The following is a 13427-nucleotide window of genomic DNA, read 5'->3' as shown; positions in this document are numbered from 1 at the left end:
TGATGTTATTCTTTGCTTACAAAAGTTCCTGTTGATGATTTATTAAGTTTCCTATATGAAGAACTAGACGATTATGATTTACCATTGATAATTAATAATTTACCATTGACCTTATTAAACTTTGTATTGTTAATGGAAAGTTTGTGTTTAATGAAGAGTTCTGGACTCAGAACTTTGTTATGGTAAGGGGAAGAACCTCTCTCATCTGTCCTTAACAATTTATACTAGAATATTTTGAAACAACACTGCTTATTATCCTTCCCATTAGAGCTAAGTGGTACAGATATGTTGACGTTTCATGTTTAATGCAGAAAATATATAGATATAAACCATTTCAGTGTTGAATAGTCAGTCACATTCTACTGTGTTTCAACAAACTAATTGCCTTTTTTAGACATTTTAATTAAGGGGAATCATGATTTTAAATTCAAAATATACAGAAAACCAACAAATAACTGTTATATGTACTATTATTCTTCTCATCATGACTGAGTTAAACTTTTCGTATTCTCAACCATATTTTTCAGAGTTTTGTTTATCTTCAGCCCAGACTTAATAGATGATGAAATCTTGAAGATTTATGAAATAGATAATGATCTAAAATACCTAAAATAATTAATATATCCTTTATAAATACTAGATATATTTTTTTACAGTAATAAAAAGCAAACACAACCATATTCAACCAGGAAAATTTTAGTTCTCCCTCACCATGGAAACTTTCTTGATGCACATTCTCTCCTTAACAATTATAAAATCAAAGTTGCATTTCAGAATCTTGATACAGTACAAAAAATCTGATTATAAATTTTCCCCAAAATGTTGATGGATTTGTGTACAAGATTCCTTGTAAAGAAATAATATAATTTATTACAGGCAAACTGAAATAAAACTTAAACCAAGATTGTAACAACATAAATATATCATTAGAACTGGAATACAGTCAACTGCACTGTATATTCATGCGAAAGATTTTAATCACAACTGATTTTCAAAAAGCGGAAAAAGTTGTCTCCAGCAGGTCTATGGTTGAAATATAATTAAATTAAGCTTCATAAAAAATAGTACTGATTTTAATGTGAATAATTTAGCATTATACAAATTAAATTAATTTAAGGTGGATAAATTTAGATTCAGAAAGGACATAGGTAAGTAGAGGATTTCAATCAGTGGTCGATGCGTGGAACAGTCTTCCGAGTAAGGTAACTGAGGCTAGGACCCTGGGTACCTGTAAGAGATTGCATAAATATACGAGTGGGACTGGCTGGGTTTGATAGGTGTCGCGGGTATGGCAGTAAATTCTTGGGTAGCTTTGAGAAGGAGTTTGTTTTGATAATGACCTGCCCTGTATGGGCCAGCAGGCCTTCTACAGTGTTCCTTCATTCTTTTGTACTTATAATTAATAAAATTTGAGAAAAATTTAAGCTATATGAGTGACAAGTTCTTGATACAGTCCCACTCGCATCATACTGGGACGGGAGCTACGTCGTAGGTGAGGCGACATCTCAGTCTTATAAGCATTCTGTTATATTATTTTTACATTTCCTTGATAATGTGAGAAATTATGAAAGCACTTGGATGTTTACTATTTTTCACAGTGAGTGTTTTTGCATATTGTGATATCACCTGTTTACTGCGACCTTGCTGCAATAATATTATATATATATATATATATATATATATCTCCTAGGTAGTAGGTTGGTAAACAGCAACCGCCCAGGGAGGTACTACCGTCCTGCCAAGTGAGTGAACAACGAAAACCTGTAATTGTTTTACATGATGGTAGGATTGCTGGTGTCTTTTGTCTGTCTCAAACATGCAAGATTTCAGGTACGTCTTGCTACTTCTACTTGCACTTGGGTCACACTACACATACATGTACAAGCATATATATACACACCCCTCTGGGTATTCTTCTATTTCCTTTCTAGTTCTTGTTCTTGTTTATTTCCTCTTATCTCCATGGGGAAGTGGAACAGAATTCTTCCTCCGTAAGCCATGCGTATTGTAAGAGGCGACTAAAATGCCGGGAGCAAGGGGCTAGTAATCCCTTCTCCCGTATAAATTACTATATTTAAGAGAAATTTTCGTTTTTTTTTTTGTGCCACCCTGCCTTGGTGGGATACGGCTGATGTGTTGAAGGAAAGAATATATATATATATATATATATATATATATATATATATATATATATATATATATATATATATTATCACACTGGCCGATTCCCACCAAGGCAGGGTGGCCTGAAAAAGAAAAACTTTCACCATCATTCACTCCATCACTGTCTTGCCAGAAGGGTGCTTTACACTACAGTTCTTAAACTGCAACATTAACACCCCTCCTTCAGAGTGCAGGCACTGTACTTCCCACCTCCAGGACTCAAGTCCGGACTGCCAGTTTCCCTGAACCCCTTCATAAATGTTACTTTGCTCACACTCCAACAGCACGTCAAGTGTTAAAAACCATTTGTCTCCATTCACTCCTATCAAACACGCTCACGCATGCCTGCTGGAAGTCCAAGCCCCTCGCACACAAAACCTCCTTTACCCCCTCTCTCCAACCTTTCCTAGGCCGACCCCTACCCCGCCTTCCTTCCACTACAGACTGATACACTCTTGAAGTCATTCTGTTTCACTCCATTCTCTCTACATGTCCGAACCACCTCAACCCTTCCTCAGCCCTCTGGACAACAGTTTTGGTAATCCCGCACCTCCTCCTAACTTCCAAACTACGAATTCTCTGCATTATATTCACACCACACATTGCCCTCAGACATGACATCTCCACTGCCTCCAGCCTTCTCCTCGCTGCAACATTCATCACCCATGCTTCACACCCATATAAGAGCATTGGTAAAACTATACTCTCATACATTCACCTCTTTGCATCCAATGACACAGTTCTTTGTCTCCACAGACTCCTAAGTGCACCACTCACCCTTTTCCCCTCATCAGTTCTATGGTTCACCTCATCTTTCATAGACCCATCCGCTGACACGTCCACTCCCAAATATCTGAATACATTCACCTCCTCCATACTCTCTCCCTCCAATCTGATATCCAATCTTTCATCACCTAATCTTTTTGTTATCCTCATACCCTTACTCTTTCCTGTATTCACTTTTAATTTTCTTCTTTTGCACACCCTACCAAATTCATCCACCAATCTCTGCAACTTCTCTTCAGAATCTCCCAAGAGCACAGTGTCATCAGCGAAGAGCAACTGTGACAACTCCCACTTTATGTGTGATTCTTTATCTTTTAACGCCATGCCTCTTGCCAAGACCCTCGCATTTACTTCTCTTACACCCCATCTATAAATATATTAAGCAACAACGGTGACATCACACATCCTTGTCTAAGGCCTACTTTTACTGGGAAATAATTTCCCTCTTTCCTACATACCCTAACTTAACCTCACTATCCTCGTAAAAACTTCATTGCTTTCAGTAACCTACCTCCTACACCATACACCTGCAACATCTGCCACATTGCCCCCCTATCCACCCTGTCATACGGCTTTTTCAAATCCATAAATGCCACAAAGACCTCTTTAGCCTTATCTAAATACTGTTCACTTATATGTTTCACTGTAAACGCCTGGTCAACACACCCCCTACCTTTCCTAAAGCCTCCTTGTTCATCTGCTTTCCTATTCTCCGTCTTACTCTTAATTCTTTCAATAATAACTCTACCATACACTTTACCAGGCATACTCAACAGACTTATCCCCCTATAATTTTTGCACTCTCTTTTGTCCCCTTTGCCTTTATACAAAGGAACTATGCATGCTCTCTGCCAATCCCTAGGTACCTTACCCTCTTCCATACATTTATTAAATAATTGCACCAACCACTCCAAAACTATATCCCCACCTGTTTTTAACATTTCTATTTTTATCCCATCAATCCCGGCTGCCTTACCCCCTTTCATTTTACCTACTGCCTCACGAGCTTCCCCCACACTCACAACTGGCTCTTCCTCACTCCTACAAGATGTTATTCCTCCTTGCCCTATACACGAAATCACAGCTTCCCTATCTTCATCAACATTTAACAATTCCTCAAAATATTCCCTCCATCTTCCCAATACCTCTAACTCTCCATTTAATAACTCTCCTCTCCTATTTTTAACTGACAAATCCATTTGTTCTCTAGGCTTCCTCAACTTGTTAATCTCACTCCAAAACTTTTTCTTATTTTCAACAAAATTTGTTGATAACATCTCACCCACTCTCTCATTTGCTCTCTTTTTACATTGCTTCACCACTCTCTTAACTTCTCTCTTTCTCCATATACTCTTCCCTCCTTGCATCACTTCTACTTTGTAAAACCTTCTCATATGCTAACTTTTTCTCCCTTACTACTCTCTTTACATCATTCCACCAATCGCTCCTCTTCCCTCCCGCACCCACTTTCCTGTAACCACAAACTTCTGCTGAACACTAACACTACATTTTTAAACCTACCCCATACCTCTTCGACCCCATTGCCTATGCTCTCATTAGCCCATCTATCCTCCAATAGCTGTTTATATCTTACCCTAACTGCCTCCTCTTTTAGTTTATAAACCTTCACCTCTCTCTTCTCTGATGCTTCTATTCTCCTTGTATCCCATCTACCTTTTACTCTCAGTGTAGCTACAACTAGAAAGTGATCTGATATATCTGTGGCCCCTCTATAAACATGTACATCCTGAAGTCTACTCAACAGTCTTTTATCTACCAATACATAATCCAACAAACTACTGTCATTTCGCCCTACATCATATCTTGTATACTTATTTAAACTCTTTTTCTTAAAATATGTATTACCTATAACTAAACCCCTTTCTATACAAAGTTCAATCAAAGGGCTCCCATTATCATTTACACCTGGCACCCCAAACTTACCTACCACACCCTCTCTAAAAGTTTCTCCTACTTTAGCATTCAGGTCCGCTACCACAAATACTCTCTCACTTGGTTCAAAGGCTCCTATACATTCACTTAACATCTCCCAAAATCTCTCTCTCTCCTCTACATTCCTCTCTTCTCCAGGTGCATACACGCTTATTATGACCCACTTTTCGCATCCAACCTTTACTTTAATCCACACAATTCTTGAATTTACACATTCATATTCTCTTTTCTCCTTCCATAACTGATCCTTCAACATTACTGCTACCCCTTCCTTTGCTCTAACTCTCTCAGATACTCCAGATTTAATCCCATTTATTTCCCCCCACCGAAACTCCCCTACCCCCTTCAGCTTTGTTTCGCTTAGGGCCAGGACATCCAACTTCTTTTCATTCATAACATCAGCAATCATCTGTTTCTTGTCATCCGCACTACATCCACGCACATTCAAGCATCCGAGTTTTATAAAGTTTTTCTTCTTCTCTTTTTTAGTAAATGTCTACAGGAGAAGGGGTTACCAGCCCGTTGCTCCCGGCATTTTAGTCGCCTCACACGACACGCATGGCTTACGGAGGAAAAATTCTTTTCCACTTCCCCATGGACAATAGAAGAAATAAAGAAGAACAAGAGCTATTTAGAAAAAGGAGAAAAACCTAGATGTATATATACATGCATGTGCGTGTCTGTGAAGTGTGACCAAAGTGTAAGTAGGAGTAGCAAGATATCCCTGTTATCTAGCGTGTTTATGAGACAGAAAAAGAAACCAGCAATCCTACCATTATGCAAAACAGTTACAGGTTTCTGTTTCACAGTCATCTGGCAGGACGGTAGTACTTCCCTGGGTAGTTGCTGTCTACCAACCTACTACCTTATATATATATATATATATATATATATATATATATATATATATATATATATATATATATATATATATATATATATTATATATATATATATATATATATATATATATATATATATATATATATATATATGTGTGTGTGTGTGTGTGTGAACGAAATTAAAATGTATTCATAATACAAAAGAGAGAGATCCACTAAATGCAAATATGAGCGTTTACAGATGTGCACATGTGAGTTTTTACAGGTGTGCACATGTGAGTGTTTACAGGTGTGCACATGTGAGTATTTACAGGTGTGCACATGTGAGTATTTACAGGTGTGCACATGTGAGTATTTACAGGTGTGCACATGTGAGTATTTACAGGTGTGCACATGTGAGTATTTACAGGTGTGCACATGCGAGTGTTTACAGGTGTGCACATGTGAGTATTTACAGGTGTGCACATGTGAGTATTTACAGGTGTGCACATGTGAGTATTTACAGGTGTGCACATGTGAGCGTGCAGATGGGAGTGTGTTGATAGTAGTGATGATGGTAAGTTACTAACCTCTGGCTGAGAGTTTCTTGGTGTTAATAATCTTGGCAGCAAACTCCAGACCAGTGGTCTTCTGCACGCACCGACGCACCACAGAGAACGCTCCCCTGCAACACAACACAACAGTTAAACACACTTCAAGGCAGGGCAGGGCAGGGCAGGGCAGGGCAGAGCAAGGAAGGGAAGCAAAAGGGATGGGCAGAGTACAACTGGATACATGGGACGGTTGTATCATTAAATCACACACACACACACACACACACACACACACACACACACACACACACACACACACACACACACACACACACACACACACACACACACGAGTAAGAACACAAAAGATGTCTCTTTTTATAGATAAAATTTTAAATAGATAATTTAAAAAATCTGTTGATAAAAAAAATGTTGATGAAACAGTAAAACATTGTTTGGCATCATGGTGCCATCACCACCATGATGGTACAGTGTGGACCATCACCACCATGATGGTACAGTGTGGACCATCACCACCATGATGGTACAGTGTGGACCATCACCACCATGATGGTACAGTGTGGACCATCACCACCATGATGGTACAGTGTGGACCATCACCACCATGATGGTACAGTGTGGACCATCACCACCATGATGGTACAGTGTGAACCATCACCACCATGATGGTACAGTGTGGACCATCACCACCATGATGGTACAGTGTGGACAATCATCACCATGATGGTACAGTGTGGACCATCACCACCATGATGGTACAGTGTGGACCATCATCACCATGATGGTACAGTGTGGATCATCACCACCATGATGGTACAGTGTGGACCATCACCACCATGATGGTACAGTGTGGACCATCACCACCATGATGGTACAGTGTGGACCATCACCACCATGATGGTACAGTGTGGACCATCACCACCATGATGGTACAGTGTGGATCATCACCACCATGATGGTACAGTGTGGATCATCACCACCATGATGGTACAGTGTGGATCATCACCACCATGATGGTACAGTGTGGACCATCACCACCATGATGGTACAGTGTGGACCATCACCACCATGATGGTACAGTGTGGACCATCACCACCATGATGGTACAGTGTGGATCATCACCACCATGATGGTACAGTGTGGACCATCACCACCACGATGGTACAGTGTGGATCATCACCACCATGATGGTACAGTGTGGACCATCACCACCATGATGGTACAGTGTGGACCATCACCACCATGATGGTACAGTGTGGACCATCACCACCATGATGGTACAGTGTGGACCATCACCACCATGATGGTACAGTGTGGACCATCACCACCATGATGGTACAGTGTGGACCATCACCACCATGATGGTACAGTGTGGACCATCACCACCATGATGGTACAGTGTGGACCATCACCACCATGATGGTACAGTGTGGACCATCACCACCATGATGGTACAGTGTGGACCATCACCACCATGATGGTACAGTGTGGGCCATCACCATCATGATGGTACAGTGTGGGCCATCACCACCATGATGGTACAGTGTGGACCATCACCACCATGATGGTACAGTGTGGACCATCACCACCATGATGGTACAGTGTGGACCATCACCACCATGATGGTACAGTGTGAACCATCACCACCATGATGGTACAGTGTGAACCATCACCACCATGATGGTACAGTGTGGACCATCACCACCATGATGGTACAGTGTGGACCATCACCACCATGATGGTACAGTGTGGATCATCACCACCATGATGGTACAGTGTGGATCATCACCACCATGATGGTACAGTGTGGACCATCACCACCATGATGGTACAGTGTGGATCATCACCACCATGATGGTACAGTGTGGATCATCACCACCATGATGGTACAGTGCGGACCATCACCACCATGATGGTACAGTGTGGACCATCACCACCATGATGGTACAGTGTGGACCATCACCACCATGATGGTACAGTGTGGATCATCACCACCATGATGGTACAGTGTGGACCATCACCACCATGATGGTACAGTGTGGATCATCACCACCATGATGGTACAGTGTGGATCATCACCACCATGATGGTACAGTGTGGGCCATCACCACCATGATGGTACAGTGTGGACCATCACCACCATGATGGTACAGTGTGGATCATCACCATGATGGTACAGTGTGGATCATCACCACCATGATGGTACAGTGTGGATCATCACCACCATGATGGTACAGTGTGGGCCATCACCACCATGATGGTACAGTGTGAACCATCACCACCATGATGGTACAGTGTGGACCATCACCACCATGATGGTACAGTGTGGACCATCACCACCATGATGGTACAGTGTGGACCATCACCACCATGATGGTACAGTGTGAACCATCACCACCATGATGGTACAGTGTGAACCATCACCACCATGATGGTACAGTGTGGACCATCACCGCCATGATGGTACAGCGTGGACCATCACCGCCATGATGGTACAGCGTGGACCATCACCGCCATGATGGTACAGTGTGGACCATCACCACCATGATGGTACAGTGTGAACCATCACCACCATGATGGTACAGTGTGAACCATCACCACCATGATGGTACAGTGTGGACCATCACCACCATGATGGTACAGTGTGGACCATCACCACCATGATGGTACAGTGTGGATCATCACCACCATGATGGTACAGTGTGGATCATCACCACCATGATGGTACAGTGTGGATCATCACCACCATGATGGTACAGTGTGGGCCATCACCACCATGATGGTACAGTGTGAACCATCACCACCATGATGGTACAGTGTGAACCATCACCACCATGATGGTACAGTGTGGACCATCACCACCATGATGGTACAGTGTGGACCATCACCACCATGATGGTACAGTGTGGACCATCACCACCATGATGGTACAGTGTGGATCACCACCACCATGATGGTACAGTGTGGATCATCACCACCATGATGGTACAGTGTGGGCCATCACCACCATGATGGTACAGTGTGAACCATCACCACCATGATGGTACAGTGTGAACCATCACCACCATGATGGTACAGTGTGGACCATCACCACCATGATGGTACAGTGTGGACCATCACCACCATGATGGTACAGTGTGGACCATCACCACCATGATGGTACAGTGTGGATCACCACCATGATGGTACAGTGTGGATCATCACCACCATGATGGTACAGTGTGGGCCATCACCACCATGATGGTACAGTGTGAACCATCACCACCATGATGGTACAGTGTGAACCATCACCACCATGATGGTACAGTGTGGACCATCACCACCATGATGGTACAGTGTGGACCATCACCACCATGATGGTACAGTGTGGACCATCACCACCATGATGGTACAGTGTGGACCATCACCACCATGATGGTACAGTGTGATGGTACAGTGTGGACCACCACCATGATGGTACAGTGTGGACCACCATGATGGTACAGTGTGGACCATCACCACCATGATGGTACAGTGTGGACCATCACCATGATGGTACAGTGTGGACCATCACCACCATGATGGTACAGTGTGGACCATCACCACCATGATGGTACAGTGTGGACCATCACCACCATGATGGTACAGTGTGAAACATCACCACCATGATGGTACAGTGTGGACCATCACCACCATGATGGTACAGTGTGAACCATCACCACCATGATGGTACAGTGTGAACCATCACCACCATGATGGTACAGTGTGGACCATCACCACCATGATGGTACAGTGTGGACCATCACCACCATGATGGTACAGTGTGGACCATCACCACCATGATGGTACAGTGTGAACCATCACCACCATGATGGTACAGTGTGGACCATCACCACCATGATGGTACAGTGTGGACCATCACCACCATGATGGTACAGTGTGAACCATCACCACCATGATGGTACAGTGTGAACCATCACCACCATGATGGTACAGTGTGGACCATCACCACCATGATGGTACAGTGTGGACCATCACCACCATGATGGTACAGTGTGGACCATCACCACCATGATGGTACAGTGTGGCCATCACCACCATGATGGTACAGTGTGGACCATCACCACCATGATGGTACAGTGTGGCCCATCACCACCATGATGGTACAGTGTGGACCATCACCACCATGATGGTACAGTGTGAACCATCACCACCATGATGGTACAGTGTGGACCATCACCACCATGATGGTACAGTGTGGACCATCACCACCATGATGGTACAGTGTGGACCATCACCACCATGATGGTACAGTGTGGACCATCACCACCATGATGGTACAGTGTGGACCATCACCACCATGATGGTACAGTGTGGACCATCACCACCATGATGGTACAGTGTGAACCATCACCACCATGATGGTACAGTGTGGACCATCACCACCATGATGGTACAGTGTGGACCATGATGGTACACCACCATGATGGTACAGTGTGAACCATCACCACCATGATGGTACAGTGTGAACCATCACCACCATGATGGTACAGTGTGGACCATCACCACCATGATGGTACAGTGTGGACCATCACCACCATGATGGTACAGTGTGGACCATCACCACCATGATGGTACAGTGTGGACCATCACCACCATGATGGTACAGTGTGGACCATCACCACCATGATGGTACAGTGTGAGCCATCACCACCATGATGGTACAGTGTGGACCATCACCACCATGATGGTACAGTGTGAACCATCACCACCATGATGGTACAGTGTGGACCATCACCACCATGATGGTACAGTGTGGACCATCACCACCATGATGGTACAGTGTGAACCATCACCACCATGATGGTACAGTGTGAACCATCACCACCATGATGGTACAGTGTGGCCCATCACCACCATGATGGTACAGTGTGGCCCATCACCACCATGATGGTACAGTGTGGCCCATCACCACCATGATGGTACAGTGTGGCCCATCACCACCATGATGGTACAGTGTGGCCCATCACCACCATGATGGTACAGTGTGGCCCATCACCACCATGATGGTACAGTGTGGACCATCACCACCATGATGGTACAGTGTGGACCATCACCACCATGATGGTACAGTGTGGACCATCACCACCATGATGGTACAGTGTGGACCATCACCACCATGATGGTACAGTGTGGACCATCACCACCATGATGGTACAGTGTGGATCATCACCACCATGATGGTACAGTGTGGACCATCACCACAATGATGGTACAGTGTGGACCATCACCACCATGATGGTACAGTGTGGACCATCACCACCATGATGGTACAGTGTGGACCATCACCACCATGATGGTACAGTGTGGACCACCACCATGATGGTACAGTGTGGACCATCACCACCATGATGGTACAGTGTGGGCCATCACCACCATGATGGTACAGTGTGGACCATCACCACCATGATGGTACAGTGTGGGCCATCACCACCATGATGGTACAGTGTGGACCATCACCACCATGGTGGTGCAGTGTTGACCATCACCACCATAATGGTACAGTGTGGACCATCACCACCATGATGGTACACTGTGGCACACCACCACCATGATGGTACACTGTGGCACACCACCACCATGATGGTACACTGTGGACCATTACCACCATGATGGTACAGTTTGGACCATCACCACCATGATGGTACAGTGTGGACCATCATCACCATGATGGTACAGTGTGGACCATCATCACCATGATGGTACAGTGTGGACCATCACCACCATGATGGAGCAGTGGTAAGAATGAATGGGAGAGTGTTTGTTGGTACCAGTGGGCGAAGTTAATATCACTGGGGTCAAATCTGACCATGAAGAACCACATTGTAAATCTTGCAAATTGGCCAGGAAACTTACAGCACTTTGACGTTTCTCACATCTGTTCAACAGCAGAGGTTGCAAAATTCTGAACGAGGCACAAATACGTTCACACCTTGAGTATGCTCCACTTTCTTGTATTGTCTGCCCTCCGTCAAATCTGTGACTTCTTGACAGAACAGAGAACACAGCAATACGACTCATCTCTCGCCTGGTTCCAGCCTGGATAGATCTGTATTTCAGCAGAGCCTTCAACACTGGCCAATATTGTCAAAGTACCACACTTGTCTCCACTCCGAGGACAGCAAGAAGTGAGCTTCTACACAACAAGACGGGCAGCAAGAAAACTTCTCCAGAACATCACTTCATCCGATATAATTTACTCCTAGGATGAATCGAGTCCGGAACATGTTTGTACAGATAATATCAACGAAATAAAGTCAACTGATCAAATGGAATCGCTGGTCCACAGATGGCTTTAACTCCATCCTGTTCCATATTTGTACGTCTCATAACTATAAAAACGCTTTCAAATGAGCTCATATAGGTAACAGCTCTTAACTTGTAAATAAAGTTAGGAACCCTTAACCCAACCTTGTAAAATCCTGTGTAAGAAAACGGGGGGGGGGGGGCGTAACAGTAGATAAGGGAGGGGAAAGACAGGGAAAGATGCTGCTTCAGGAGGGGAAGTGAGACGGAAATAAGCAGGGGAAAAGTCAGTGGAGTGTGGGGAAGATAGAAGAGGGTAAAGTGTGGGGAGGATAGAAGAGGGTGAAGTGTGGAGAGGATAGAAGAGGGTGAAGTGTGGGGAGGATAGAAGAGGGTGAAGTGTGGGGAGGATAGAAGAGGGTGAAGTGTGGGGAGGATAGAAGAGGGTGAAGTGTGGGGAGGATAGAAGAGGGTGAAGTGTGGGGAGGATAGAAGAGGGTGAAGTGTGGGGAGGATAGAAGAGGGTAAAGTGTGGGGAAGATAGAAGAGGGTAAAGTGTGGGGAGGATAGAAGAGGGTGAAGTGTGGGGAGGATAGAAGAGGGTGAAGTGTGGGGAGGATAGAAGAGGGTGAAGTGTGGGGAGGATAGAAGAGGGTGAAGTGTGGGGAGGATAGAAGAGGGTGAAGTGTGGGGAGGATAGAAGAGGGTGAAGTGTGGGGAGGATAGAAGAGGGTGAAGTGTGGGGAGGATAGAAGAGGGTAAAGTGTGGGGAAGATAGAAGAGGGTAAAGTGTGGGGAGGATAGAAGAGGGTGAAGTGTGGGGAGGATAGAAGAGGGTAAAGTG

At 44.3% G+C, this 13427-nt stretch overlaps 1 protein-coding gene across 3 annotated transcripts in view; it reads right to left on the bottom strand.

Annotated features, from left to right (window-relative positions):
• Positions 1-13427, bottom strand: part of LOC128687820 (calcium/calmodulin-dependent protein kinase type II alpha chain-like) — an 897132-nt gene that overhangs the window by 494640 nt on the left and 389065 nt on the right. For all 3 annotated transcript variants that reach the window (XM_070083804.1, XM_070083805.1, XM_070083806.1), the window contains one exon: positions 6314-6408. In XM_070083804.1, the coding sequence (XP_069939905.1) occupies positions 6314-6408 (95 nt within the window). The remainder of the gene's footprint in view (positions 1-6313; positions 6409-13427) is intronic.

The sequence above is a fragment of the Cherax quadricarinatus genome, chromosome 10 (genome assembly GCF_038502225.1).
Source record: "Cherax quadricarinatus isolate ZL_2023a chromosome 10, ASM3850222v1, whole genome shotgun sequence".
NCBI lineage: Eukaryota > Metazoa > Arthropoda > Malacostraca > Decapoda > Parastacidae > Cherax > Cherax quadricarinatus.
The sequence above is the reverse complement of the archived record's forward strand: the minus strand, read 5'-3'. Positions and strand labels throughout refer to the sequence as shown.